Here is a 27724-nt window from a genome sequence, read left to right as displayed (position 1 = left end):
GTCACAGGTTTATTCCAAGAACTGAACAGCAAATTCATAGTGTTTATTCCTGAAATCTGCTAGACGTAGGGCAACATCCTCTGTACATTTCCAGCAATGGCAGCTCACTCTGGCAGAAAATGCTCCCTTGTGTACAGCGGTAGGCAGCTTACAGCAAGGAGCTTGAGCAGCAGAAAATTAAGTTTTGGAGCTGAATTTACAGTAGGTCTAGGCAAGCATAGCCACACCTATTTCAAATGTATGGACACTTTCATGTACACTAAAGTTCAGTCTTCTTACCGTAATGGCTGCTTTAAAGTTTTCCAGTTCCTTCTCAGCATTCTCCTCAGTAAGATTTCTCTCTCTCTCTGCTTGGTTAATTCTAGATTCCAAGGTGTAACTATCATTTCTAAAGGCCAAGGAAAGTTGTACAAATACATTCTGTTTGGATTAAAAAAAGGCACTTTTAAAATAAGCGTCACAGTAATATAATTTCCAAGAACAACTTAAGAATAAGGTACTTGTTTAACAAACTTTGGTGCTTAAATAAATATTGAAACAGAAAATTCAAAAAATATTTTTTAAATTCAGTCATTTCAAAAATCACTTCTGTTTACTTCCTCTAAAAAATTAATAAATGTGTTGCTGCCTCTCTTCCTGAATGTTTTTCTGGGAGATCAGTAGAGCAGAGACACAATGGAGGAAGTAGCCTACCAGAAGTAGAATCACAATGGATCTGTTTTCTAGCTGGACTTCCTCCAAGGGTCCCCAAGGTTTTTAAACAGATAGTCTGTGCAGAGGAAGTCCAGCGATGAGCTCACCATTAGCATTGTTTTACCTAAGGGATAAACACCTAACACCGAAGCCAGCAAAAGATGAAGTGCTAACGTTATTATTCTCTTACACCCTGCTTTTAAAGATTGTTTTCTTTCTTTACCAGATGCATTATTTCTTAGGATTAATACTTTGCAAAGCACAAGGCACAAACAGTTCCATTAGATTGGAGCTATGTAAATAAAGATTTTTTTCCTTGACTGGTGTGTAAAGAAAAGAAGAAAGCAAGCCAGCCACTAAAGAGCAACCTGCAAAAAAAATCATTGGCTTGAACTGAAAAAGTAAAAATTATGTAAACTAACTGCAAGATATAATCAAAAACTGCCCCAAAGCTCCTATTGGCCAATACGAAAATGCAATTTTACTCATTTAGTTTCTGGGCTCATTTAAACTCAATTTTTTTTACTACTTTAAATACACTATAATAATTTCCAAAATGAATGTGTATTTTATTATGAAGAATGCACAAACAAGCATTTTGCTTATTCCATCTCTAAGGTTTTTTTACAGTTTATATTGCCTGGAATAGTTGCCCACATTTCACAAAATTGTTATTTTGACTGAGCTCAGTATGTCTTTTTTCTGAGAAATTATTCTTTTGAAAAAAAAATAAATATCCCATAACATCCTTAGACTTACAGTAACCACTTAAAATTGAGCCATACCTCTGAAAAAATGAGTTTAAGAACATACTTACCTCAACTTCTTTTTCAGTAAGTGGAGGGGAGCTAGAAATAAAAGCAAAAAATTAACATTTTAATTAGTTGTTGTCTCAGAAAATAAAGCTACTGTAACATTTAATCAAATAGAACAACAAATGACATCCTCCCCTTAAATATTTTTTGGTTTCTTTTGGTGAAACAGTATTTAATTAATGCAATTGTACTTGTTATGACTAAACATCATGGGTGGGTTTTTTTTTAAAAGCAATAGCACAGTATCACCAGAGTATTAGCAATAACATGCCAAAGTTTCTGGCAACTGCAAATACTGCTGTCTGCACTACATTATGATAAACTGCAAGTACAAAAGCAAGACAGAAGTTACGGTTCTGGAGCTGTGGCTGGCTTTATACACTATACTTTCGTTTATTATCTTTACCCACTTTCCTTCTGTTAACAGTTGAAACCTCATGATGATGATCACAGATGGGCAGAATACAAAACACAGCTCACTGTATACTGAACTATCCTGTTTTGGCTGCTTGGTTAGACGCTAGCTAACAATGACTCTGACACTAACAAATGTTTGAGTTTTATGAGTTTTCCACTACAAGAATGATTACTGACTATACAAAAACTAGAAACAATTACCAAAATACAGTTTCATAGAATACTATAAAAGAAATGAGATAGACAACATTATAGCACAAGATCTCACTTAAGAGGCAGTCATCCCGTGTGTTTGAATTTACAAGTTCTTATTCCCTTTAATTGTTCCAAAACACAAGACAGCCATTCATTTTTGTGCAAGTGTATAGAAATGAGAAACACCTGAAAGAAAGGACAGGAGCTGCATATACAAATTCTAGTGGATGCCAGTGAGAGGAGTTGTGGTTGGCATAACTATCATGCCCTGTGCAGACATACTTTCATAAAACGCAAAGGTTATTGTAATTTCACTGCACCATTAATCCCAAATATAGAAATCAATGCATGTGGTGTCCATAAGCAGCAAATTTTTCTCTTTGGGTAGAAAAACACTGATACTTAGGAGTAGTGACTAGAAGAAGGGAGGTCAGTACGTCATGTCCCCTTGTGCTGGAAAACCATTTTGTGCCTGAAGTATTAGTATTTATCACTTATTCTAGGAGGAAGCTAGTAGAAGTGGTCCTTCTAGAAGGAATTTCAAGCATCTGTGTGTGTTATATAACACAGAACAGAGTGATGGAATTTGTGTCTTTCTTTTGGCTGTGAACTTTCCGAGAAACTTATTGTAAGAATGAAAAGTTACACGTATGTCTATTGAACAGATTGAGCCAACTGATTAAAGAATATTACCTGAAACCAGAAGATCTGTGTATTATCTGATTCTCAAAGCCAGTTCAGCATTTACCCATTCTGTACTTAGCTATGAAATTACTTTTCTGTATTTGATTACAATCAAGCAATGGTCTCTTAGAACTTCTTCACCCCATGCATTCATTTATATAAAATTTTGTATGTAATAGTTCCTTCAAAAAAATGTTAAATATTCATTTCATCTGCACAGAGAGCACTTACTGACTGTCTCAAATGATTGAAGGGCTCTGGTATTTATAGTATAGAAACACACAGATGAATTTCGGAAGCTCTGGCCAAATATGTTTGGGATTCTTTAAATGTCTAATAAGCATTTTTTTATTATGGTTTATTTCTCTCAAAGAAAAGGTTTATGCAGAAATATGGAAGACTATTAGTTTTACTCTAACCAATACAAAATAAAATATGCTTAGTCTCTAAAGTTATCAGTGATGCAAGGGATGCAAATAATGTGGTGATAAATGCTTCATTTGAGCTTTCTTCCCTATATTGCTTGGGCCTGAGCAAAATACAGACTTTTGTGCCATTTTAAACATAAACCTCCCCCCTTAAAAGGAAAATTCCACTTAAATTCTGTCAAGAAAATGTTAAGTTTCAATAGCAGTAAACTCAAATCAGAAAAAAAAAAAAAAGGGTAATTCTAAAGATCTGGACAAACACCTGGCAGGTATAGTCTATTATGACTCTACCTCAGAGAGTATGGACCAGAGCATTCCCTTCCTATAGTTATATTGCATTATGCAATGACAGCTCTAGTTTCAAATGATCTCTCCTATGGTGCTAGCCTACACATCTATAACGTGCAGACATACTGTTTCAGATTGTGTAAGAGGGAAAGGAGAGACTCCTGAACCACGGCAGGTGTTAAGCAATCTGTCGATAAGCACCTTCTTGCACAGCCCAAGATCAGGGAATTCATGAGTGGGTCCTACAAATATGTTTGCAAAATAAACTCCATTTCCCTGAAAAATTGTCACCTGTAGTAAAATTGCAGAATTCTTACGTTCCCAAATTTTACCACGGGAAAGCACTACCTGGACCAATTATTTTTCTGGGGAAAAGCAATACTAACATTTTCAGCATCAATTTATATCTGTAGCAGCAATCCTGAAAACCAGGACTGGACGACTGGTGGGAAAATCTGTATAAAAATGCAGTTGTAGCATGCTGGTCTGGTTTCAGACTTTTTTATGTAGAACTCGCAAACTAATTTTAAAAGTTGGCCAGTCACTGGAAATTGGTGCACTCCTCAAAATTTTTCAGAAAATCTGTGTTGCACATTTTAAGATGCAGCATTTCTCTACTTATATGGATCCCCTATAAATGGAACTCCATTTTAAAGGGAGTTCACTGGAAACAATTACTGTGCCTTCCCCAAGATGATGTCTTTCTACGGCTAATGAGCTTTTACCTTCCTGGAAGTGATTTGTGCACTCGTAATTTTCGCAGCAATACATCCGGAATGCTGGGCATGACATCAGAGCTGGTTTTTGTTTCTTCCTCTTCAGTGGGGGAAGGGAGAGGCGAAGGGCCTAAAGACATTTTCAGATAAAATATTTTATGTGTTATTTTTAAAGTCATGCATTAATATATTAATAGTCAGCATCTCAGAGCCAAGTAAGACCTTTTAGCCTAACTGTGTCCTTTTTGAGTCACTGAAGCTTTCACCCTAACTCTACTGGGAGAAAAAGTGAACAACAAGAAAAGGTCTATCGCTTCATGCAGAATGTTACTTCCTTTACTGCACATGGTGATTCATCACTCTTCTTTATTGAGTAAAGATCTCCTGTTGTCTTTTTGAGCAGTGACAACAAAACTAATCAGTACAATTGCCATCCTTTCTTTAGAAAGGCTGAAGTAATATGTGCTATGACAGTCTCTAATGCACTGAAAAATAATTATTTAGCATTTTTCCTAGAATTCAATTACTGGAACATCTAACCTAACATTGTGCATTTGTGCTTTACCAGTACAGTTACATCATTTCTGCAATATTTTAGCTTAGATTTTGTAATAGTGTACTGTCATTTTCTAAGGTTTTAAATGCCACCTGCCAAGATCAACTCTAGTATAATGTACTATACTACAGACTTTGTGCACTATTTATGGTGATAAATGTACAACATGTACTTGTTTGCACTGCATGTTCATTAAACCGGACATAAGGTTATAATTACATTCTCTACTTCTGTCACTTGCATAAGGACCAAGACATGGCTTAAACTTTTTAAAATTCATGTTACTGAACTATATTTTCATTTTATTTAATTTCATGTATAGTAATTCCCTTAACTCCTCCTGTCTTGCCAGAATTTAATGAAGGACTCTCCTATAGGAAAATCAGGTTCTCCAGTCTGAATCTCTGATGTAGGAAGATATCTTTGTACAGCTCTCCTGTTCATTTGGTGTAACAGAATGATCCTTACACTTGCAAAACAGTGTGAAAAAGACGAAGTTTTGTAAATGTGGAGAACGTTAACCTGTGAGACAGAAAAGAATGGGAGATTCTTTCTAGCTACATTATAGATCTGTGCACTTTCTTTGTATTTAAAAAATGCACTACTTACTTCAGAACAGACGTGTGTGTCCCCATAAAAAGCCAGTCTGACACCACAATGTCTCCAGATCTAATATATTGTGCTTATCTAAACTGTCGATGTAAAGTTGTGTTTACTCAGATGATCACAATAACTTGGCATTGAAGGCAAAACATGATGGAGCCAGTATATTTGATTCATAATAGTAATAATGAAGTATCTGGCTATTTCCTATTATTTAAGTAAAATTACTACTCCATTTGAAAAGCACAAGGTGGCTTTTATGACAATGTAAGGAAGTAAGTCTCCCTAACAAATGAACTCAGAATTTGACCCCTCACTTGTTTTCCCCACTGAGGACAAGGAGTTGACCCTTAATGTCCTGGCTATCATTCAGATAAGTTACTATCAAATAAAGCCTACTAAATAATTTCTGGGAAATCATGTGTTAGCAGAGTGACAGGAATATTACTACATATCTAAGAATGCAAAGATATAATCAGTAATACAGAAAGAGGACAAGAAGTATCTTTTAATCTTGTTTCACCCAGACTGAAGATGAGCCTGTTTCCAGAGATAATATGAGATACAGTATCTCATCCATCTCCCTGCGTAACAGAAACTTTAAGGCCTTAGAAACAGTCCCAAAGCAAATCTATGAATTAGCAAATTGAACAGTACTAGGAAAAATGGAAACTGTCCTTGGATCAAATCTTGGGCAAAGAGTTTCAGCTCCTTTTGTATTAACCTTTTCCATTTCTGTTAATGTGGCCTTAAGAACACTCTGAACAAGTTCTGACTTAAGTTCTTCCAAACGACACAGTTTTGGTTTAAATATTTTCAACTGATTGCTCAGCACCACTGCTATTTAGTTCTTCCAGGTATTGAATTGTCCTCAGGATTGTATCTTTGTTCTTTATTTCTGTTCTGAATCTTTTTTAGATACAGCCTACAGGCATCAAATCTCATGTGCTTGTGTTACATTGGAAAAACAATTTGGTGCCAGATTTCCATTTCCTCATTTATGTAGTGTTTTAAGCCTTTTCTTTATTAAAAATCACAGAAACTGAGCTTCTCCACATCTTATTGCAAGGTATATTTTCCCAGTCCTTCAATTACATTTATGCCTCTTCTCTGGCCTTACTCTTACCTATCCACAATGACGCAGAGCTGTGCACAAGAAGTGAATATGTCATTTCTATATTTGCCACACATATACTAAAAAAAAAAAAAAAGCAGGAATAAAGCATTCCACCTCTTATTCATGTTTTCAAGGATCAAACTCAAACTTATGGCTACAATATCTTGCAAAGGTCACATCCATCCAGTCCATCACTGCTGAAACTTTTTTCAGAAAGTCACTGAAACTTGTGGCAGTGCTCCGCCTATTAAGTACAAGGTAGACTCTGTTCCAGGTATGTATCTTTTCATTTGGTTGTAATAATACCTACAGTATCTTCTTGGCCCAGATCATAAAGAAATTCAAGTGATCTCTCTTTTTCATCATTCCTTGATGAAAGCACCTTCCTCAAGGACTGCTTCATTATAATTACTATTGCAATTGAAGACTTTTTCCCCCCTCCTTATTAGTCAATTATAAAAATCACTGTAAAACAAACACTCCTTCCAGCTTTTATGATACTGCACCTTTTTCCTGTTCAGCTGCTTCACTAAGTTCAGGAAGTTTAAGTCCAACTAAATTTTGATTTCTCATCAAAATATGCTCCTGTTAAGAAAAACAGTAACATTTCCAAGTAACTTAACTAGAAATCTCAATTTAAATATCCCTGCCACATGAACACTAAATATAACATTTACTTTAGTCAATAAACATAATGGAGATGTTTATATTGTTATAGTCGTATGCTACATTGCATGGATACATGTACATTCACACACATGCTCTTAGATATTACATATTTCAAATTTCATACATGCATTATTTAGAAGAATTCCTGGTCATGCAAACAGAGATTTACAACATGTGCCTCTTACTCAAGTAGAAAAACTGAGTTTTGGTAAATGAGAGTTTTAGTAAATAAGTATGAAAAAAACAATTTTGGATATAGCCACAGTAGTAAGTATCCCAGAAAGGAGAGAAAATTCAGAAAATCAGATATATACGTGAGACTTTGCCACTCAGACTGAAGCTTGGTATGCTACAGCTGCAAGTTAATACTTCACTGTTACTGTACTCTGCCCCTATTCCTTACACGGAGGGAGGAATATACCCTCAAGGATTAAACCTTGTTACCTCATCTCTCCTCCTAACACATCCTCATTTTCTACTTTTGTATTCTCAGATATGTTTACAATTCACAAACACAGGCTTTTGTTTATAAGCAAATAATTCCTACTTGAGAGTGTTCAATTCTCACCTAACTCGAATTATGTATCATGTATTAATCTTCTGATTCTAACTACTATTTGTGCTTAACATCTAGGACTTTCAAGATTATACGGTTCAAGTGTCTCTATAATCAAAAATTCCAGTACATTAATGCAAAGAATATGTGTGTTATATAAACAGGAGAAGATGAAAAACTAAGCTGCCATTCCCGAGCAATACAATGGGAATGAATTAACCAAAGTGCATAACCTGAGGTTCTCGCCTGTCAGCCCTGTATTCACTTTAAAATACTAACTACTGGAGGTTAAAGAAAACATTCTTATTAGGCTGTTAAGGAAAGTAATCACCACTTTTTTTTCCTTGTTTTTCCTTTCCAAGGTCATTTTTGCTATACCCACATGGTAGTTGCTTTATGATGGTGGTTTCTCATTTCATGACATTTCTATGTTTTTTAATACACTCATTAATTCTTAGGGTTTAGCTCTTAGTTTTTACAAATCATTGCAGGCTTCACAGTCCAAGTCTATCCTTCAAGCAGCTGACACATTTGTGCCATGTTAGAATTAGGAACTATAATTCTGGCCACCCTCTAGCTGCCCTTGCTCTCAGAGACACCCAGTTTTACAAGCCTGGACACTCTGAGACATTTTCTGACAATGTTCAATAAGCCAAAAACCATAATAAAACAATTCCCTGTCCCCTGAGACCCTGCAAATGTAATGCTATTGCTAAGGCTAGTATTCTTCAATGACAGGATGCCCCTAGGATGGAGAATTACCAACCAATATGGAACTCAAAACCACTAGGCTGAACAAAGTAAAAGTGATTTTTAAATCCAAAGAAAGTTTACAAATAGTATACAACACGCAGAGGATTCTAAGCCCTTAAACAAGAGTACAGTAACCGTCTCCAAACTTCAGCTAAAGGTTTCTGTTTATACACAGCCCACTCATACAGAAATCAGTTAGTTAACATACTGTGAGAGCTTGTGAATCCGAGGACAATTCCAAAGGAGCAGAAAAAGAATATCATAGGGAAGCAAAGGATGTAAAAGAGCGTAAGTGACCCTTTTAAAGAGAATGTTGCTACATCCTGAGGAAGGAAAGATTCTTCAGATCTAAAATTCTCTTTAGAAATCAAAATAGATCACTTTAGTCCCAAGTATGTTTTACAAATTCCATGATTGTTAATCAACTGCTTCCTGTTTATAGGTCATGTAAACGATGCAAAAATGAGATACATTGTGTTTTAGACTCACCTTTCTGTCACAATGTAAGCAATTAGTACTTTCTTGACACCAGTAGTACAATTTTTTTCTGGGGGCCAAAACCTGCATGTGTGCAAGAGTATATGCACATGCATATGTGCATATTGAAGATACCACAGTGCAGTTGATGCGTATTTGAAGAGAACTGAGAATTAGAATAATTCCACAGAATTTAGTTACAGGTTACAATTTACTAAAGTTGCAAAGGAAATACAAGATACAATTCTGTATTGATTTTGCTGACACTGTTTTCCATTATATCACTCTATGTTTCTGGCAATGATAAAACTAATGCTAAGCAAGCTGGAAGTTTAGTAAGATATAAAACCCAGGATACTTACTGATGACTAGGACTCACCTCTCTGAGCTTTGTCAGTTTCTGCATTCGAACTGGTTGAACTTGGATTTGAAGGTCTTTGAATGCTTTCAACTGATTGCTGGATTTATTACCAACAACAAAGCTTTTATCTTCCTCAGATGGTAATTTTAAAGGTGTTTTATCTTTCTGTCCAGGCTCCAAACTATCCCATGATACAGCCCGTAGTAGAGGAGGACGCAGTCCACACAGTTTAAATTCTGGTTTACATGAAACTTTATGGTCCCTCATTTCTGGAACAGGAATTTTTAGCTTTGAGTCTATATTTCCTATTCCTGGTCCTGGTAGATGGGTTCTTAAAGGAACATCATTTTCTTTTGCTTTCTTGAGAAATGATTTTCCAAGTTCATTTTCACGAACATTCATGCAAGTGTTAAGAGACATTCTGCCACCATCACCACCTGAAGGGGAGCATTTAGGTAAAGTATCCATATGTTTACATGGATCAAAGTTTTCTTTTTGTTCTGAAAGCTTATCTTTGGAGTTGTCAAACCCAGCAGAACGAGGAACCAACCTTCCCTGAGAAATCTTTCTTTGATCATTCTGCCTCCGATCAATTAATCCTTTTGCAGCATTCTGAAAGTAGAGGGACACACACAAAACAGAGAAACAAGTGCAGACTTCTCTTTTCCCCTACCCAAGGACAGATTTTCACTGTAAAAAGCCATGTCCTTTCCACTAAGATTTGCTTTTAAACATGTGCTGTTGAGGAGTAAAATAATTTTTAAAAGGCACTTGAAATAACACTGAATTGGGAATCTCTTCTCTGAACTTTTGAGATAACCTCCTCCCATTCCACAGCTCATTAGAGCAATCCTCATATAGCCAAGTTTCTCATCATCTCAGTTTAAGGTTTGTCTGAGTACACGCCTTTAACTCTGTATCTTACAGCACTGTTACTTTCCTTTGTTTCCTGTTAGCCCCTTATCTCTCAAGGGAAAAACCTATGGGCTTGTAAACTAAGTTAAAACACACATTTTAATTTCTCTCTTCTTTCTTTGTGTGCAGTATCATAGATTATAACTTGGCTGCCATCTCTACAGGAGAACTAGCAAAAGAATGTTTGCCTGTACCTTTGCTACTGTGGTACAGAAATCTGTAATTTGTCTAGGGGTACCTGTGTCAGCAATTTAAGGCAACCAACATACAATCTAATCGTGGGCTCTGTCTTAAGATATGTTGCTACTCCTCTCTGTTATAGTAACTGCTCCAAAATTCTGCTGCCATACTGTTTTCTGTAAGTATTGCCTAATCCACTCACAGCAAAATCTCTTTAAAAGACCACCTGATAGCACCTAAAACAAATTAGGGAACATTTGTATAAGCTATTCCACTAATAGCTGTACGGAGTAACATCCCATCAGTGGTGCGGAGCACAAGGTATAGTAACATCTTCCATTGAACCGAAAGGGTCTAGAAGAGGACATCTGTCTAAAACACCAGTACATGCCAAAGTAGCTATAGTAGGTGGTTTTACTTATGAAGTTATTTAGTATATTGATTTTAACTGAGCTGGAGCAGGGTGCATGACAGAATGTAAAGGCCAGCTGTAAACCCATTGTCCTCCACTACATTTGCAGGTGCTTCCCAATCTCTTAGAGCAGTATCGTTTTTCTTTTCACCCAGTGAACAGTCTTAGCCTTTTCAGTTACATAATTACATTATATGTGTGCTAAGACAAACAGGCAGATTTTTTTCAACACAATGTGAAACACTCACCTCTGCAGTTTGCCTGTCATCTTCTTTCACAGTTCTGTTATTCTAGCAAAAAAGGAAGAACACAGTTGCCTTATAAGGTTATCTTTCACATCTATGCTGCAAATGTTAGATATAGATATTAATGGATGAACTTTGAATCTATTAATTTTTACACTGCTTGTCACATTTACTTATGAAGTAATTTTAGGGACTAGTTTTTTCCATGGATTAGGATTATATTGGTTCTTCTTCCATTTTCTACACTTAACAGATCTCTGTGATTCTTCAGTGCTTGCTACCTCATGGATTTTTGTCTTCAGAGTAAAGATTTATTAGTCTCACACTCTGCACAAAAAACTATCAGTAAATCTAATCTTGGTATATAAAATGGTATTCAAGACATCCCATTTTCCTGAGGGACTATCAGGACAGCATAGTGTAATATAGTACTGTAACAACCAGCTTTACTCTGCAGACTATTCAGCTCTTTCTTACCTGCCCTGGAGATACTGACTCGACACTAGTGGTTGTGCCCACATCAGACCCTAGAAAGACACACACATAATTCATCCAGATGCATATCCTGATGTTTTGCTCAAAATTTATACTACTACAGCATTAGCAAGCACATACATGCACAGTTCCATGTAATGTATTAAGGACAAAATATAAATGTGGAAAATACAATTTAAAAGAGAAAAAGAAATTACCTAAAATAGGGTAAGTGAAAGATCATTAAAGCTTCTCAAAACTTCATTATTGAAAAGAATAAAAATATAGATCATGCAACCTAGCAGCACAAAGGAATAAAAATATCATTTTAAAACTATATATATAGTGGGCATTCATGAGTTTTGTCATATTCAGGATGAGATGCCTGAATCAACATATTTTGACATCTCCTCAAGAAATATTAAACCCCACATTTTTGGTGAGTTTTTATAGGTTGAAGTTTGAGCCTGCGTACAACATTTTACCTGATGGAACTGGAAGAGTAAGAGAGTTGCTCCGAGATGCTACTGGTGAAGCTTTAGGACTAAGTGTAGGGGAAACTGCTTCATTAAAACAAAGACAAAAACAAACAAAAAAAAGGTAATTTTAATTTCTCTGCTTGTAGCTTCTTAATTTTTAAAATTCAGACAAGATTAAAACATGAATCTCATAGTCATCAGCCATGTGTTTGTCCAGAACCCAACAAGTCATTTTAATTGCCCAGTTGTACTTGGCAATTAGGAACTCAGAGTAGGTTTTATCTCATATATCTGCCATAAACTAACATAATTCTGTTGATGCACAGAACACCTTATTCTCCTCAGTTTTCTGATACTGTAAGCACTGCATGACAGAATTAGACACCAAGAGACAGACTCACAAGGTTAATAAAAACGTATAGCTGGGTTTTTTTCCTCTAGAAACTGTCAAGCCAATTTTAAGATAGAACTTTGTTTTGAAGTGGCATTTCAAAGCTAAATCAAAGCCCTACTTTGCAATAAAATGGCATTCTGTCCTAGTTTTCAAACACTTCATATGCGGGGAAAAAAATAATGTTAACTCGCATTCTAGAACAAAACATTTTATTCTGCTGTTTTTTTAAAGGAGGATCTGGTCCATTTAGCTTATTGCTATGTTCTGAATAAAAGCCTGTGTAATTACGTCTGGGGGGAATGTTTTTCAGCAGTATGAATCTTGCCATTAAAGTTTCATGTACGATAGGAACTTTAGGAAGAAAATCTTCACAAACAGAAATTTGTGACCATTTTTTAGATTTCAATAGAAATACTTCATGCTTTCCTGTTACAGTGTTTGCAGTGCGTCATTCAGGCACTTAAAAACACCATCACCCACTGTTACATCTGAATTGGTCATACGGATTTGTCATTTCTGGTTTATATGCAATTGTGAGGAGGGGCAGAGGGATTCTGAACTTCGAATTAACGAAGTGCATGTATACAGTAGAAATGTATGCATTACAGTAGATGCTTGTTTATGCCTTTGCAAATCTTTGAAGTAGAATACAAAAATTTTATTTTCAGAATCTGCACCTACCTGTGGGTGACTCTGGAAGGCTGCTTCTTGACTTTCTGCCTCTGCGCATCAGAAATCTCTCGCTTACTTTCTTTGCTTCTTCTAGTAATTCAAGGTTCTTCTTTTTGTCTTCCTCTGATATTTTGACATCTGGTAGCTTATCATTTACCAGATCGATCACATGACCTCTGTTGTCTGCGTAGAAAACGTCAGAATTAGAGCTAAACCACGTATATCCATATATGTTGTGGCATTTCAGAGTAACAAGTACAAAACACGTCTACAAATTTAGCTTTGAGATTGCATTTAAGAAACATTAATGTCTGCTCATTTCTCATGTTGTTATATTCTCAAGTCCTCAAAAAGATTAAGCTACTATGATTAAAGATGCTCTGATACGTGAAACTGGCTTTTTCAGCTGTGTACCCAATACAGGTTTTCTAATTTATCAGTGAAAGTGGCATTTGATCCATCTCAACCAGCAGTCATGGCATTTCTGTTGTAGACTCGGTTTCCCCATGGATTTTTTATGTCCAGTTTTTCAAGGCTAAGGTCCCACAAATTCACCAGGCAAAGATTTATACACACTAATTTTAACATACACGTGATTCCATCAAATAATCTATAAAATAAAGTGCAGAGTTTGGAACTATAAAGATTTTATTTTATTCTATGCAGATAGAAGAGCTTTTCCCACAACGCAGAAGAAACAGTAAAGCTGCACCTGGCAAAGCCACAGGCAGAAGAAGCATAGCTAAAGCCTGAGAATTATAAAGCTATTTCAAATAAGCAAATCAATCTCTGCCATGTGGTGGACCCGCAAGGATTTTCCAAAAAGACTTGCAAATAAAGAAGGCATTGCTAGAGACTGCTTCTCCTTATGCCAACTTATGTTGATATGTTAAGATATGTGACCCAGGAGAATGCATAGACCACAAACTGAAAGCCACTGCCTTACACTTAGACATTTACATTAATACATTGTTTTCTAAACAAGTTTTAAATAGTTGTAGAAGGAACCCATTAATGCCCAACTTCCAAACTGGTTGAAAACACTAAACTTTGAGCACTAATTTTTACAGTCCTCCAGGCTATGATTTAGCAAAGAATGTAGCCTGTTGTCAGAAAGGCCCTTTCTGCGTGAGCTGGTATGAATGGCTTCTATAAGCATCTAGGCTTTAATGGAGAAACAGTTAACTGAAAACAACAGGCCGAAGAACGGTAACATATATGCTGACAAGGTAACACATGCAGGTTTTTCATGCGTTGATAAACTCTACAGGCTGGTAAGCTTGTTGGATCTGCAAGAATCGATAAATACATCACCAAAAGTCTGCTCAATCTGTACAAGGCCACCAGCCCACACTAGCATCAACAACAGACTACAAGTCAGACATTTATTCTCAGGTAACTATGAAAAAAATTGTGACTGTGTCAGTGAGCTAACTATGAGTGAGTAAGCGACTGCATTGTGTGAAGAGCTGTCTGGTATTAACAACAACTTTACATGCATTAGTATAAACATTCTATCAACTCTGCTCAACTTTTACCTCACAGGAAATACATAAATGGAGACAAGTAACAATCCAAATGCAAACATACCAAGACTAAGAACTGATGGGAGCTTTGCCACTGACTTATAGCATGAGCATTTATCTCAGTCTGTAGTACTTACAAATCTGCATCCACACCATTAGTCCCCTTGAATAACAATTTACTCCACAGATACCTACCACAAAACTAACAGAACTAATTATATAGTAAACAGACTCATTAGAAAGTGAAGAAATGAAGAAAATCTTCCCCTGGATTGCTTGTTTTCATTTAAAGTTTAATCTGATATAATAGCCAAACTAATTAACTTGAGACACCAGTCTTTCATCTGTCAAGCTCCTTGCTAAAAAAACCTCCAGTTGATCAAAAGTAACAAAACAAGCATTACTGAACAGTATTTTCCATAAAACAAGAATTTTAAGCATGTATATCTCCAGCCTTCTAAAAATGTTAAGCTAACACACTAATCTAACAACTTTATGAAACTAACAATATGCATTTCCCTAGATCTGCCTGCATGCAATGCACTTGTCATAAACTCATGGCACAATTCAGCACGCTAGCAGTATTGCCTGTTCAGGTATTACAGAGAGTATACAGAAGAAAAAAGCTGTAGTCAATAGTCAGACACCCTATTTAGGTCTTTATTGCATGTCATACCTTCTGAGAAAACATCCTAGCTTAAATGAATAATCACTTCTTACCAACAGAAGTCAATGAACTTGTTGGATTCCTAGTGGCACGGTTAGAATGTCTCCTATGAGGACTTCTAGGCCTAGAGAGAAAAATGAACAAACAGAAATTATGGGAGTGTGGCACCAAAAAAAGTTCTACTTCACAAAAATTTAATGTTAAAAAGAAACCACCTGTCTTTGATTAAAAAGAAAAAAACCAAAAAGGTTTTATTGTAATTCCTCTCATCTCCAAACAACTGGAAAATGGAGGAATATTACAGAAAGAAGGAAAATGACAAAAATTGCTTTCACAAAGGAGTTCTGACATTTGCTGCTAATGTCATACACTGTGAACTTTCAATTTCTCAGAAAAACTAAATTTTGTTTATTTCATTATTATGACTTAAAACTCTGTAAATATGGTACATTGAAAAAAAAATTAGTCTTTGTAAATTGTTAGTGCTTCCTAAACTAAGTTTTATGATTGAAATAATGTCTTAGGCTCTCACATTAACACTCTCATATAGTAATACGACAACTTTCTAGATTGGAAACCAGGTGAAAGTCTCCAATGACTGCAGAAAATTAAATACTGATCCACCAAATAATGCTGCTTTTAAAGGCTGCATTGTAATTCTGACCCTTAAATAATCTTGAAGTTTAGAGAGTACACTTAAAAAATACAAACAAATTATAGTATAGATTTATGATCAATAGTTTCTAATTAGTTTTTTCCCATATTTTAAGCCTAATGGCAGGTCAATAAATTAAAAATCCCAAGGCAATAAGTATCCTTTATCAGAAGACTGAAAATAACCTTAATTCAACTCAAGATTGAATTGAAGTTTTCAACTTCAAACAGGACTATTATTTCCATTGAACAGCTTACTTTTACATATGCTTACCACCTCAAGGTGGTATTCCTGCCCTGTTCACCAGAACAGCCTTAAATATCTGCTTCAAAATTCACTGTACTATAGTATTCAAGCTAGACTTTAAGTTGTCCAGCTGTCAGCTTAAAAACATTATCTATTTGAATTTTTAACTGATACCTATTTTATTACACAAGATCAGGAATGCGATCCTGTCACAGTTTCCAGGTGCTACAGAAGTTTGTTTTGAAGCTTCACTGAAACAATGAGGAGAACTGAACAGATACAAAGGAAGGAAGGGAAAGAAGGGAGCTGGAAAAGCAGCTTACACTTGTTGCATCTGGATTTTAGATAGGAAAAAAAGTCCAGTAACTCAAGTCCCAATGTTTTCAACTCAGGAATTTAAAAGAACTTAGCACATCTTAACTGGCTTTAGAAAGAAATTTTAAAGATGCTGGCTAATAATATAATGATATTCTAATGTCTTAAAATATTAACTTATGAAGCAGTTAGCCAGCAATGCCAGACTACCAACAATTTTTTTAAGGAAACAAACAATATACAATAATAGTAGCTTCACCAGCATCACCTTAAATTACATAACTCAGTATGCGTTTTAAGTTAATACCAAGATAATATGTACAAGGTTAGAAAATACATTTATTCTGAAAGATACATGTAATATGCTAAACCTGTCAGAAGAAGACAAGCATTTTCAGCATTTCATAAAACTATTAAATACTAGGTATAAAAAATAAATATTTGCAGAAGCTATTAGTAAAACCTGCAAAGTGTTTTTATGTTCATAAGCCTTCCTTGAAAATCTTCTGCCCACACAAATAAGCCTTATTATACAAACTGTCATACACTGGAAGTCCCTCTTTTGCCAAAAACTTTCCTTCTTCATTAAAACACAATTTATTAATTTAAGGATCATGCAAACAACATGGTTTTCTGCTGCATTTTCCTTTCAATAGACAAAGCAATTACAACAGATATGAAACATTGCTACAATGTCTATTTTTCAGCATGATACTAAGAATATTGTACTAAAATGGTAATATAGCTAGTTCTTTAATTCAAAAAGGGAACAGACAACACAGGCTTTGTACGTAAGATACACCCATTTGCCAGAGTCAACACTGATGGCTGACCATACATTGAGGAACTTAGAACTTTAATGTTTAAAAACCAGTAATTTTTGTTTTAAGTCTTACAAGGATTAATTTCCTAATTCTGCATCACACTACAAAGTTCTTAGTGATTCAGTGGAAATATTCACATGATTAAAGTCAGCATTACTGGTTTACATATATAATCAGTAAACCAGAATTAGGGATTTAGCTACTGAATTGAAAAATTTCCATGGGAGGGAATACTTCAGGAAACATAAAAATGCTCAATTGTACTTTTTTTGGCCTCAGTTGCTCATTGACTGGGTCTGAGTCAGAAGGACTGTACTGTGCATTGCCATGCACAGAACATGAGGAATCCAGCTGTTAGTCATCCCTTTAGTAGGTGTAAGACTGTAGCGTGTGCACACCCCCCACCCCCCACTGTATGTCTACAAAAGGATTTGACTAAGCAATATTTTCCTCACCAGGCTCTATTTTATTTGCTAGCAAAAGGATGAACTTCAAAAAGTTACAGGTTTTAGTCCAAATTATGCAAAATTGTATTTTACTTTTTTTTTTTTTTTTACTTTATAATTATGCTATTCTGAAAGATAAGCAAGTGCAATGTAAATTTAAAGTATATCAAGTCAAGCTGGCAGGCTTAGTATTATATGAATGTCTGCTCTTTTAGTGTCAATTATATTCCTGCACTCTGCCCCCCCTCCAAAACAAATCATCATCAAAGTGCAAAGACAATATGATGAAAGTACAAACAGAGATACAGCAATAATATTTTAATATAATATACATTTCAAAGCAATATTTTAGAAACACAGCTCCTGGAATTACTGTACAATTTATGCATAGATTGGTAATGTATTATATAGTACCTGTTAACCAGATTTTTATCAATTTCTACATCTGGCGTAACAGCATTCTCTGGAAGAACAATAGAAGGTGTACTGCGTGTTGTCCCTTCAACTGTAGTATCCTGAATGGTTTGTGACAAATATAAAAATGTAGTTAAACAGAAATCCAAAAAACTCAATACTGATGCTCTGTGGAAAATAATGTGTATTGTCCAATTTAGCTAAAAGAGAAAATGACTGAACTAAGTGAGAATTAGCTCTTATTTGATAAAACATATGTGATTTAGAGACCTATACTTAAATTGCTGAAAAAATTTGATGGAGCCTTGCAATATCTGTTTTCTTTATAAATTTTTAATGCACACAAGCTAAATTCAATAAGCATGGAACTAATGTGAAAGCTTTAAAATGGTGGAGAAACTGATTTTTCACACAGCAAACCATTCCTTGACTGAAGTACCTGTACAACACTTGGTGAACTTAATGAGCTGAATGCAAGAGTGAAAAGCAGCTATGTATAACAGGGCTAAATTAGGCACACAAAACCTCCAAACAGCGCTAGTGTGCAATGAAAGCTTGAAAAATGCAGTATTAACTGTATGCATGTTATCCACAAAACCAGGAAACAATTATTTATATTTTTTATATTATATATACATTTATATTATAATATTTATATTTATTTATTTATAGAACAAGTTATCTTGTTAGTCTTCTACTTGAGTTTTCCTCCCATTAATTAGAAAAATATTTTAAAGAACATAAATGCAAAATTTAATAAAATATAATATTTAAGTGACAAAAGAAACTGGCACTGAATATTGGTGGATGCTTGCCTTCTTACTAAATATGAGAACTTTTCCCAAGAACATAATCCCACACCGTCTAGTACAGTGATGCCAATCAGCTGAAGAGAAGGAATCAGTTTCCTGTGAGATATCCCAAATGGAGATACATCAAGTTGGAAGAAAGAACTGTGGATCTCTCATATATAGTAAAAAAAGTGATTACTTCTACCCCATGTACTACATTCAGATTAAAATAAATAAATAAATAAATAGAAATTCAAGCCCGGTAATATTGAAAGGCTACATAAGCAATCTGTTGTTTACCAGAAATTGTAGGCACCTGCTAAAATCTGCAATTTTTATTTTAGAGTACAATCATGAGATAAGTAGATCATATTTTAGCAGTGTGAGTATTTATAGCTGGAGAGAAAACTTCCCAAAAGTGGCAGGGGACTGCCATCAATCAAGTTGTAAAATTTAAAGAATAATTTGTAAATTCTCATATCCTAATTGCTTCTTTTAGGCACTAGTATGTACAAGTATTTTATTTTATTTAGCCATTTTCCATATAAATTTTTCTTGAAACTACAACCCAAAGGTTCCTAAGAAATTTTTACTTCAGTTGGCATTGGATTAGATAACAGAATTGTTTTCAGTTGGAAGGGACCTACAGCCATCATCTAGTCCAGCTGCCTGACCAGTTCAGGGCTGCCCAAAAGTTAAAGCATGGTATTAAGGGCATTGTCCAAACGCCTCTTAAACACTGACAGGTTTTGGGCATTGACCACCTCTCATCATCTCAATGCTTCTGAATCTTCAAAAACAGCATGTTTGCTATCCATGACAAAAAGGCAATTACATTTGACTCCTAGAAACATCACTTTGCTTTTACTGATAGAACATTTGCTGTCAATTTTGCTTACTCCTTTTTTAAGAATGTTTGCCTACTTGAGTTTGACACAAATGTAATGAATTCAGAACAACATTTATTTTGGTAATATTCATTAAATAGGCAGGTAATAAAAAGCTGTTATAAAAGCACTAATTTAGGCAATTACAGAATGAAGCACCTAATAGGTCACAGTTTAACAAGTCAACATTTTAGAATAGAGAAAATTAAATAATTTCAATTATTTGAAACAAAGGCCATTAATGAATAACTGTTTCAGTCATCTACTGTCATGTGGAGAAATTAGTGTAGTCATAAGTTTTATTACAATAAATAAATAACCAAGAGTATAAATTGAAATGGAATTACATACATTCAGAAAGCCAATGGTTACATGACTGCTAATATGTATCCCCTCAACATCTCTCCCAGTGCTGCACTTATTCTTGTTGAAATAATGTGTTTTCTGATCAATTTAAAGATCTGAAAGCATTTTGAAAATAGTATAATCTTAACATACAAAGAATAACCCTTCTTCCTCTCAAAGGCAATAAATATGTTTTGGCTTGGACATGTGATGTAGGATTCTTGATTCTGTTGTCAGTTATGGGGTTTTTAAAATAAAATAAAAACATTCCATGCAGCTCCACACTTCCATACTCATAATACTCATATGACATTTCTCAGCAAGTTCACATTGTCAGTTGCATGAGAGCAGACTGGGAAACATGCCAAGAAAATAATATGAAGATTTAAGTTTAAGAAAAATATCCTTGTAGTATTCGAAATGTTAGAATGTAAAAGCATATGTTATTCAAAGTGCACAACTGACGTTGTATTGTAAATTTTCAAACTGACATTTGAAAGCAATTTTTAGCAGTATTCTTGAAAATGTTACTAAATAACAATGTATTTTGTCCAACAATCAATGACAAAAATTCAGGTGACTGCTCTGCTTGTAGGGCAAAGCAGCTGAGTACACATGTATATTGTTTACACTAATCTTATGACTGCCAAAGAGCAAAAGCTTTTGAATGACGTAGTACCAGCCTTAAAGTCACTCAAGTCCATTTTAGGACTTTAAAACCAGCTCATTAAAAAGGAAAAAATAACAGAAAAGAAAAAAAGGAAAGAAGAAAAGGAAAAAGAAAAAAAGAAAAGAAAAGAAAAAGGCTATGACCAGCAGTTCAATTTCTATACCAGTGAAAACTCATGCCTCCTGTTGTCCAAACTTACTGTATAGGAGTGGGGCAGGAAGAGCTAGAGCATGAAGCTCTTTGCAGGGCCAGCTGGCTCAAATCAAAGAAATCTTTGTACTCTGAAGAGTACTTGGGCTGCTATATGCAATCTTGGAAGAGCAGCTTTAACAGGAAGCTTAATTTGTGTCACAGCTGTACATCTGCACAAAGACAATACCGGTTTTCCATCACCCTCCCACGGCCTGCCTGTTACTGCCCCCTCCACGATAGCTTCCAGCTAAGGCTGCTCCTCCTCACTCATTCCCATCAGCTGCCTCATACCCTAGCACCAATGACTACCCGCTACCAAGTCTTTGCTTCCTTTTTGCCCCAAACCCTCTTCCCAGAAAAATGTAGGGTAAAACTGACTCTACCTCTATGGCTTAGGTGGGAACTGATCCATGTGCTCTACAGGTATGATTATGTGTCATCTAGTCTTGCAGGGAGGCTTGCACTGTGCTGTGGAGGATGGCACATGTGATTTGGTCCATACCAGCACATCCCAGAGGCTCAGGGATATCACGGTGGATAGCATCTGCAGGCATTCTGGCTGTTAAGCTCTAGCAAGCCCTCACTAAGTATACAAAAAATGTGGTTTTAGAAGTTTTATAAAACATCCAAATTTGGATGGATTTGAACAGTAATGGGGAAGAAAAAAAAAAACCAAAACACTCTGCTAAAAGAGCTACCCTGCCAGGACAGTCAGATGATAAAGCTTTACTGTATACCAACTGAATTCTTCAAAGCATTGGGGGTGGGAATCCTCTGCCACCTGGCTGTATTCTTAGAAATTAATTAAAAGCCTGAACTGAATTTCAGAACAAATCTGGTCTGAAACAGACACTTATGTGAAAAGCCTCGGAAAAGTTATGCATCTCAGAAAGCAGTCTTTTGAGTGAGATGGGGTTTTAAGTAAGCTTAATTTTAGCTGTTTAAGTGAAGTGCTGAGCTTTGAAAGTAAGGTAATGAAATTAAATTCTAACTGCATATAGTTGAAACAGACAGGAGAACAAAGTAAACATGGGACACCTCCTTCAGAACAAAACAGATCACATGCAATGATTTGATAAAGGTACAATACAAATTTAAATTGGAATAATAAAACCCAAAGAAATGCAGAACTTGAATGATGGAATAATCAGGGTATAAGAAACATCCAAGACAGACTTTTCCTCAGCAGTCAGAAAAGCCAGTAAAGTAGTGTTTAGGATACAAAGAGAGGAGAAAGCTGGGAACAGAAATAGGGACTTTTGATATAAAGAGAGGGAAAGATGGCAGCTCACAACCAACGCTGAAAGTGTAGGGAGATTTATAGGCCACTATAAATCTTAACGTAACTGGTAAGGATCTAATTTTCTTTGCTGCATGTATGCAGTATATGTACAGAAATTGTACTTTTAATACTAAAAACCTGAAATGAGTTTTTAAGGGTAACAGTGAAAGCATATTACACTATTATTCTACGTGAAATCTAATTAAAATATGGAAATAAGTAAAAAGGACATCTGACTATGAAGTTCTATGATTTATAGTGGGAGAAATGATTCTGTATAAAACACTCCTAAAATTTTTGATACTTACTGTAAGAAGACAGCACACAAAGTAAGAGTTCAACTACACACTCAGTTCAGACATTTCAAACAAGGGGCTGAAGTTCTTTGATTTAGGCTAACTGCCCACACCTGTGTTAACAGGAATTTCACATCTACTTCCCTCAGGAACACAGAGCTAATGAATACTTTGATGAATGTTGCTTAGAGTTAGTCAGAATCGTTAACACAGGCCGCTGTAAGAAATAATGAAATGGAAAACCACACTTGTTTTCTCAAAATGAATTTGAGAAACATAACCCAGGTCTTCCCATCATATAAAAGTTATTTGAAGTAAACAAGAAACTACAGGTGATGCTAAGGTTCATTTTCTTTTTCTCAGAACTGTTTCGTGAATGTGTGTGCACTTGTGCAAGCAGGGAAATGGTGGGCAAGTGTCTTCTGAAACAGAATGCAGAAACTGTTAAGACTCCAGACAGCACTTTAGATAAAATGAGAATCCAGACTTGGAAAGTTTTATTCAACGGCAGAAAACAAGTCCACCAGTTATTAGCTCCTTCTGATGCCCTCTCCTTGCTTGCAAGTCCTTACCTCACAATGATGAGCTATATTACTTATTACAGTCATGCTGTACAACTTGGACTGAAGCAAGACCCAAGTGCTAACAGCTATGAACAAGATCAAATTCTCATAACAATGGCTAGTTGCAATCCTTAACTTAAGAAGGCTCATGAGCAGTGTGTTGGTTAAACCTAAAAATAACAATTTACCTAAACCTAAGTGTTTTGCACAGGTAACCAATTCATGAACTATCACATTATCATAGTTCAATGAAGACCTACCTCTAAAAGGCCCATCTATCTATGTTTTCAATTTTTTTTTTATTAGGTGGTTGGAATTCTTAATTCCTTCCATTTGACAAGCATGCTCAGGATTAGATTAACTGACATCTGGTAGCTTTTAATTTTTTCCCCTCTTTGGATATGTTTCACCCAGCAAGCCTTTTTTACTAAAATACTCTTCACATGGGCAAGTTAAAAAAAAAAAACAACAAACCAACAACAAAATCTTCTTGACCTAATGTATCTTCTCAGCTAATAGTCTGATGAACTTGCATCCATCTGGGGTGTTTATCTTAAGCCAGGAAACTAACACTCAGCACAATGTGCAATTTAGATGGAATGCATGACAAATCAGTGTAGGGCTCACTGCTGACAATATTTTCCAACAGTGTTAAAGTAGCGGATGTTTTCACCTAAAGTGTAGAATACAGTGTCCTCAAATGCAATGACAGTGATACTTTTTTAACTGAGGATGTGCCAGATAATAAATCCTCTTTCTTTACACCAGTTTGCATGAAACAGGATGATCTGGATAACCTGTGTCACAGGTTACGTTCTTTACCTCAGCTAAGCTAAGAATTCAGCCCACCACCACCACCACTTTATTAGAACATAAATTACTTTTTATCAAAAGGGACAAGTATCATCTCATATTGATTTTTTAAATTTATCTGCAAATAAAACATATAAAACCACTTAGATGCCACAAATTGAGTAGCAAATTGACGAATATATCTGGGGACTGCCTACCTGTTCTCTGTATAGTTCCAGTATATGTTCAGCTACTGCTGTGGCAAATAAAGCACTGAGAAAGACTACAAACCAACTTTCCATCTTTCACACACACATGAATCGCACAGAATCTTCTATATCTGTAAAGGTGACACTGTAAGTTTCAAGACTACTGTGAAGTACAAGCCTAAGTTCTTTTCTCAAAGGTTCAAGTTCTCTGTAATAACACCAGTAAGGACATTTTTGCACAGCTTTGATATAAATGGTTCAGAACAAGCAGATATATAAGCCTCCAGCTCAAACTGATAAACAAGTGCTTGAGCAACTTCAGTTCTCATTCCTTAGTCTATAAAGTATTTGAAGAATTCTATCAATTGAAAGATCATTCATCACTTCATCAGTTAATCAAAACATACTAATCCACAGCAATGATTAAATTTCATTTTATAAACTCCTAAATATATGCAAACAGGTTTCCAACAAGCGTCAAACCCCCATATTTTTAAGAGTGCTTACTTTGGCTGGAGGAGAATTGTTGTGTTGTCCCTTGTCTTCAGGTAAGATTGGCATGGTGGACACTGTGAAGGACGTGGAACTGCAATGTGGACTAACAGGACCATGCACTGCTGAGACTGTTTCAAGTTAACCTGAAGGCATAAGCGTTGACAGGCCTCGTGATCTGCAGGCTGTGTTACATGCCAAAACCACAAATCAAATCCATTTAAAACTCTGTGCTCCAACATTCAGGTCACTTTACAATAACAAACAGTATTAAGGTTTAAAATTAAAAATGTTATCTTGTGTTTTATTAACTAAAGCTTTCAAGGTCAAATATAACTTAGTAAATACATTCAAAATGGACAATCTTCTATCCTTGTTGCTATTTCCATCTCTTCCCTCCATTTTACAGGGGTTTTTTTGTTACTATGACTGTTTTGGCTGTGACCAAACTACCCTCTTTAAAAATCCTCTAAGAAGGAAGCAGCATCCTGAATATCCATAATATGCCTTTTACTGGCTAAGAAATCTCTTGCTACAGAGCATGATCTCAGGTCTCAAAGAAAGAAGTAAAACTGGGAACCCAGACGGTGGCACTCTTTCTTTGAGCGAGGATAAGGCCTAGGTGAATTGTGCAGACTTGGCGTACATCTGCAGAAGACAACACTGTGCATGACACTTCCGAAGCAAAATAGCAGTAATGGCCAAATGGGGCGGGGGAGGGGGGGGGGGAGGGGAAATCACTGCCTATTAAGTGGAGAAAATTCTTGCTATTAGCGTCAAAGGGAGCTACTGCCTTCATAAGGATATTGTTAGGATTAAAGCCTGTACAGTGGTCTAAAGATGAGAAATGTTAAGTATAAACCTTGCAGCTACAGCGTATTACAAGACTTACTATGACACCTACTGGATAGTTAAGGAACAGTCCTCATAAATCATCCGACTCCTTGGTGATGCCTAAAGATGACAGACCATTGTTATCAGAGACAATCTGGTACACAGTTTCTGTCTGGACTAGTAAGAGTTAACTATAGTCCCTTTACAGTTCATTCACAGCTGTGTACAGAACGGAGCTATACACTCAAACCATACTACAACTTCAATAGTGTGCCAAGGAAATAAATATACCCAACAAGCACAGGTTCAGCCTTCAGAAACACGTTACCTTCTCCTAAACCTAAACTACTCATCTCATCTCAATTCTTTTACTCTTCCATAAATCTAGATAGATGGAACAAAGAGGTTGAGATGGGGAGATGGATGATTTGAAGTTCAAGGCACTTAGCAGCATTGTAAGATTAACCTTCTACAGTTTTCCCTTCCATTTCAGCAAAAGGCAAAGAAATGTATTCAGGAAAATGTTGGTTTGAGGCTGAGAATTAAAACTGTCAAAATACTTGCGCCAATTTAAAAAAAAAAAAGAAAAGAAAAAGAAGGATAAAAGTAGGCAAAACTATTCACAGGAAATACCGAAGCAGCCTCAGTAGTGACAAGTATTCACCTCAGCTTTCACAGAAAACAATTGTGCTGTAAAACCAACAGAACGTGTGAAAACTTTGGACTACAGAAGCAGCCATGACCCATGCTTTTATTAGATTTATTTCATATTATATTGGAAACATAATTTTCTCTTTTACTAGAAGAGGAACACAAGGCCACCTTCACAAGAAATTCAATGTAGAACTAATATATTGTAAAAGCCATCTCTACACAAGTATTACTGTGTTCAGGAAAAAAAAAGTTATTCCATCAAAGCTCTTTAATAAAGACTGTGAGAAGATGCAGCATATATGACATCATTATAAAGACCAAGATAAAGACTTCTTTTGAATGACGAGCATAATGTTTTTTAGAGCAGTACGTGCTGTAGGAACAGCATGTTTCAAGCTTTCGTAGACATATTGAACCTGTTACGGGCGAATTTCTAGCTCTACTGCAAGAAGTAGAAGCTCATGTTTGTGTCACAATTTTACCCACCTCTGACTTCAAATAAGAGTAGATGAAGCTTTCTATGAATAAAAAGAAGATTTAAAAATGTTTATTAAGGCAAAATATCTTTGAAGTCCCTAATATGATAGAAAACAGACATCTATGATTACATATATTTTAATAAACCCACAGAGATCAGGCAGATAGCAGTAGCATTAAACATCTGTGTGTTTCAACAGTTAAGTATTTTTATATCAAACAACAGTCACCAACTATTAACAACACATGACAATGAGATAGAAGTGAGGTAACTAAAAAAAAGTGTCATGGACTTGCTTTTCATCTCTGTAACAAAATTCTGGCATCCTACGCAATTTCTAGTTTGCAAGAACTCAAATTCAAACAAAACCAAAAGAAGAGAATATATAAATTTGGCTGTTTATCTAATCCCTCTTGATGTTTGGCTTAGGCATTTATAATGGTTCTGATAGGCTCAACTCAACAGAATGCTGGGTCTGAAAAATCACAAATGTTTGAAGTCATGGCCACAGTCCATTTGCAGTCCTGCGTGGAGTTGTGTAAGCTACTGCATCAAATTGGTTTATTGCCAGTCTTAGCTGAGTTCCTAGTACATACTCAACTTTTAAAAGTATTGCAAGTGAGACTGAAATAAGAAAGAGCTATTAAGCACATCAAGTTTCAGTTAATTTTTCAGATTTAAAAACCAAGAAGTTTTAAAAGAAAAAAAATAATCAGCAGGCTTGTCTAAGAATAGAAAGGGACAAATCCCAAGATCTGCTGTCTTAGAGATGCAGCACAGAAAGTACAGCCAAGGGAGAATGGAGGGTAAAGGATGAATTTACACCACCTTAACAACACCCAGATTTGGAGTGGACTGAGTTGAGTTCGTCTCTGACACAATCAGAACTTTACTCTGACTTCCCTACAGAGCTATCTCGCAAACAGGACAAAGCTCCAAGCCTTTGCGGTTCTGATTAGTAGGAGAATTTCCTCTTCAGACTTTCCATTTTTTCCTAATAGCCCTCCAGAAAACCCCAGTGCCGAGGACTGTATTGGAGCAGCAAAA

The 27724-nt window shown here is 35.7% G+C and overlaps 1 protein-coding gene across 15 annotated transcripts in view; it reads right to left on the bottom strand.

Moving 5' to 3' along the window:
- The window catches only part of IRAG1 (inositol 1,4,5-triphosphate receptor associated 1), a 79699-nt gene that overhangs the window by 15194 nt on the left and 36781 nt on the right, over nt 1-27724 (bottom strand). For 7 of the 15 annotated variants that reach the window (XM_056354662.1, XM_056354668.1, XM_056354659.1 and 4 more), the window contains 12 exons: nt 24727-24857; nt 18193-18293; nt 15346-15416; nt 13109-13282; nt 12040-12117; nt 11558-11607; nt 11084-11125; nt 9347-9940; nt 7019-7097; nt 4246-4366; nt 1511-1541; nt 280-420 (listed from right to left, as the gene is read on the bottom strand). In XM_056354662.1, coding sequence (XP_056210637.1) covers nt 280-420; nt 1511-1541; nt 4246-4366; nt 7019-7097; nt 9347-9940; nt 11084-11125; nt 11558-11607; nt 12040-12117; nt 13109-13282; nt 15346-15416; nt 18193-18293; nt 24727-24780 — 1536 coding nt within the window. In that variant the 5' untranslated portion in view covers nt 24781-24857. Of the gene's footprint in view, nt 1-279; nt 421-1510; nt 1542-4245; nt 4367-7018; nt 7098-9346; nt 9941-11083; nt 11126-11557; nt 11608-12039; nt 12118-13108; nt 13283-15345; nt 15417-18192; nt 18294-24726; nt 24897-25615; nt 25666-27724 lie in introns of all 15 variants that reach the window. The other 8 variants (XM_056354674.1, XM_056354670.1, XM_056354665.1 and 5 more) reach the window with 7 other exon arrangements.

The sequence above is a fragment of the Falco biarmicus genome, chromosome 10, assembly GCF_023638135.1.
Source record: "Falco biarmicus isolate bFalBia1 chromosome 10, bFalBia1.pri, whole genome shotgun sequence".
NCBI lineage: Eukaryota > Metazoa > Chordata > Aves > Falconiformes > Falconidae > Falco > Falco biarmicus.
Note: the sequence above shows the minus strand (reverse complement) of the source record. Positions and strands in the feature narration are given on the sequence as shown.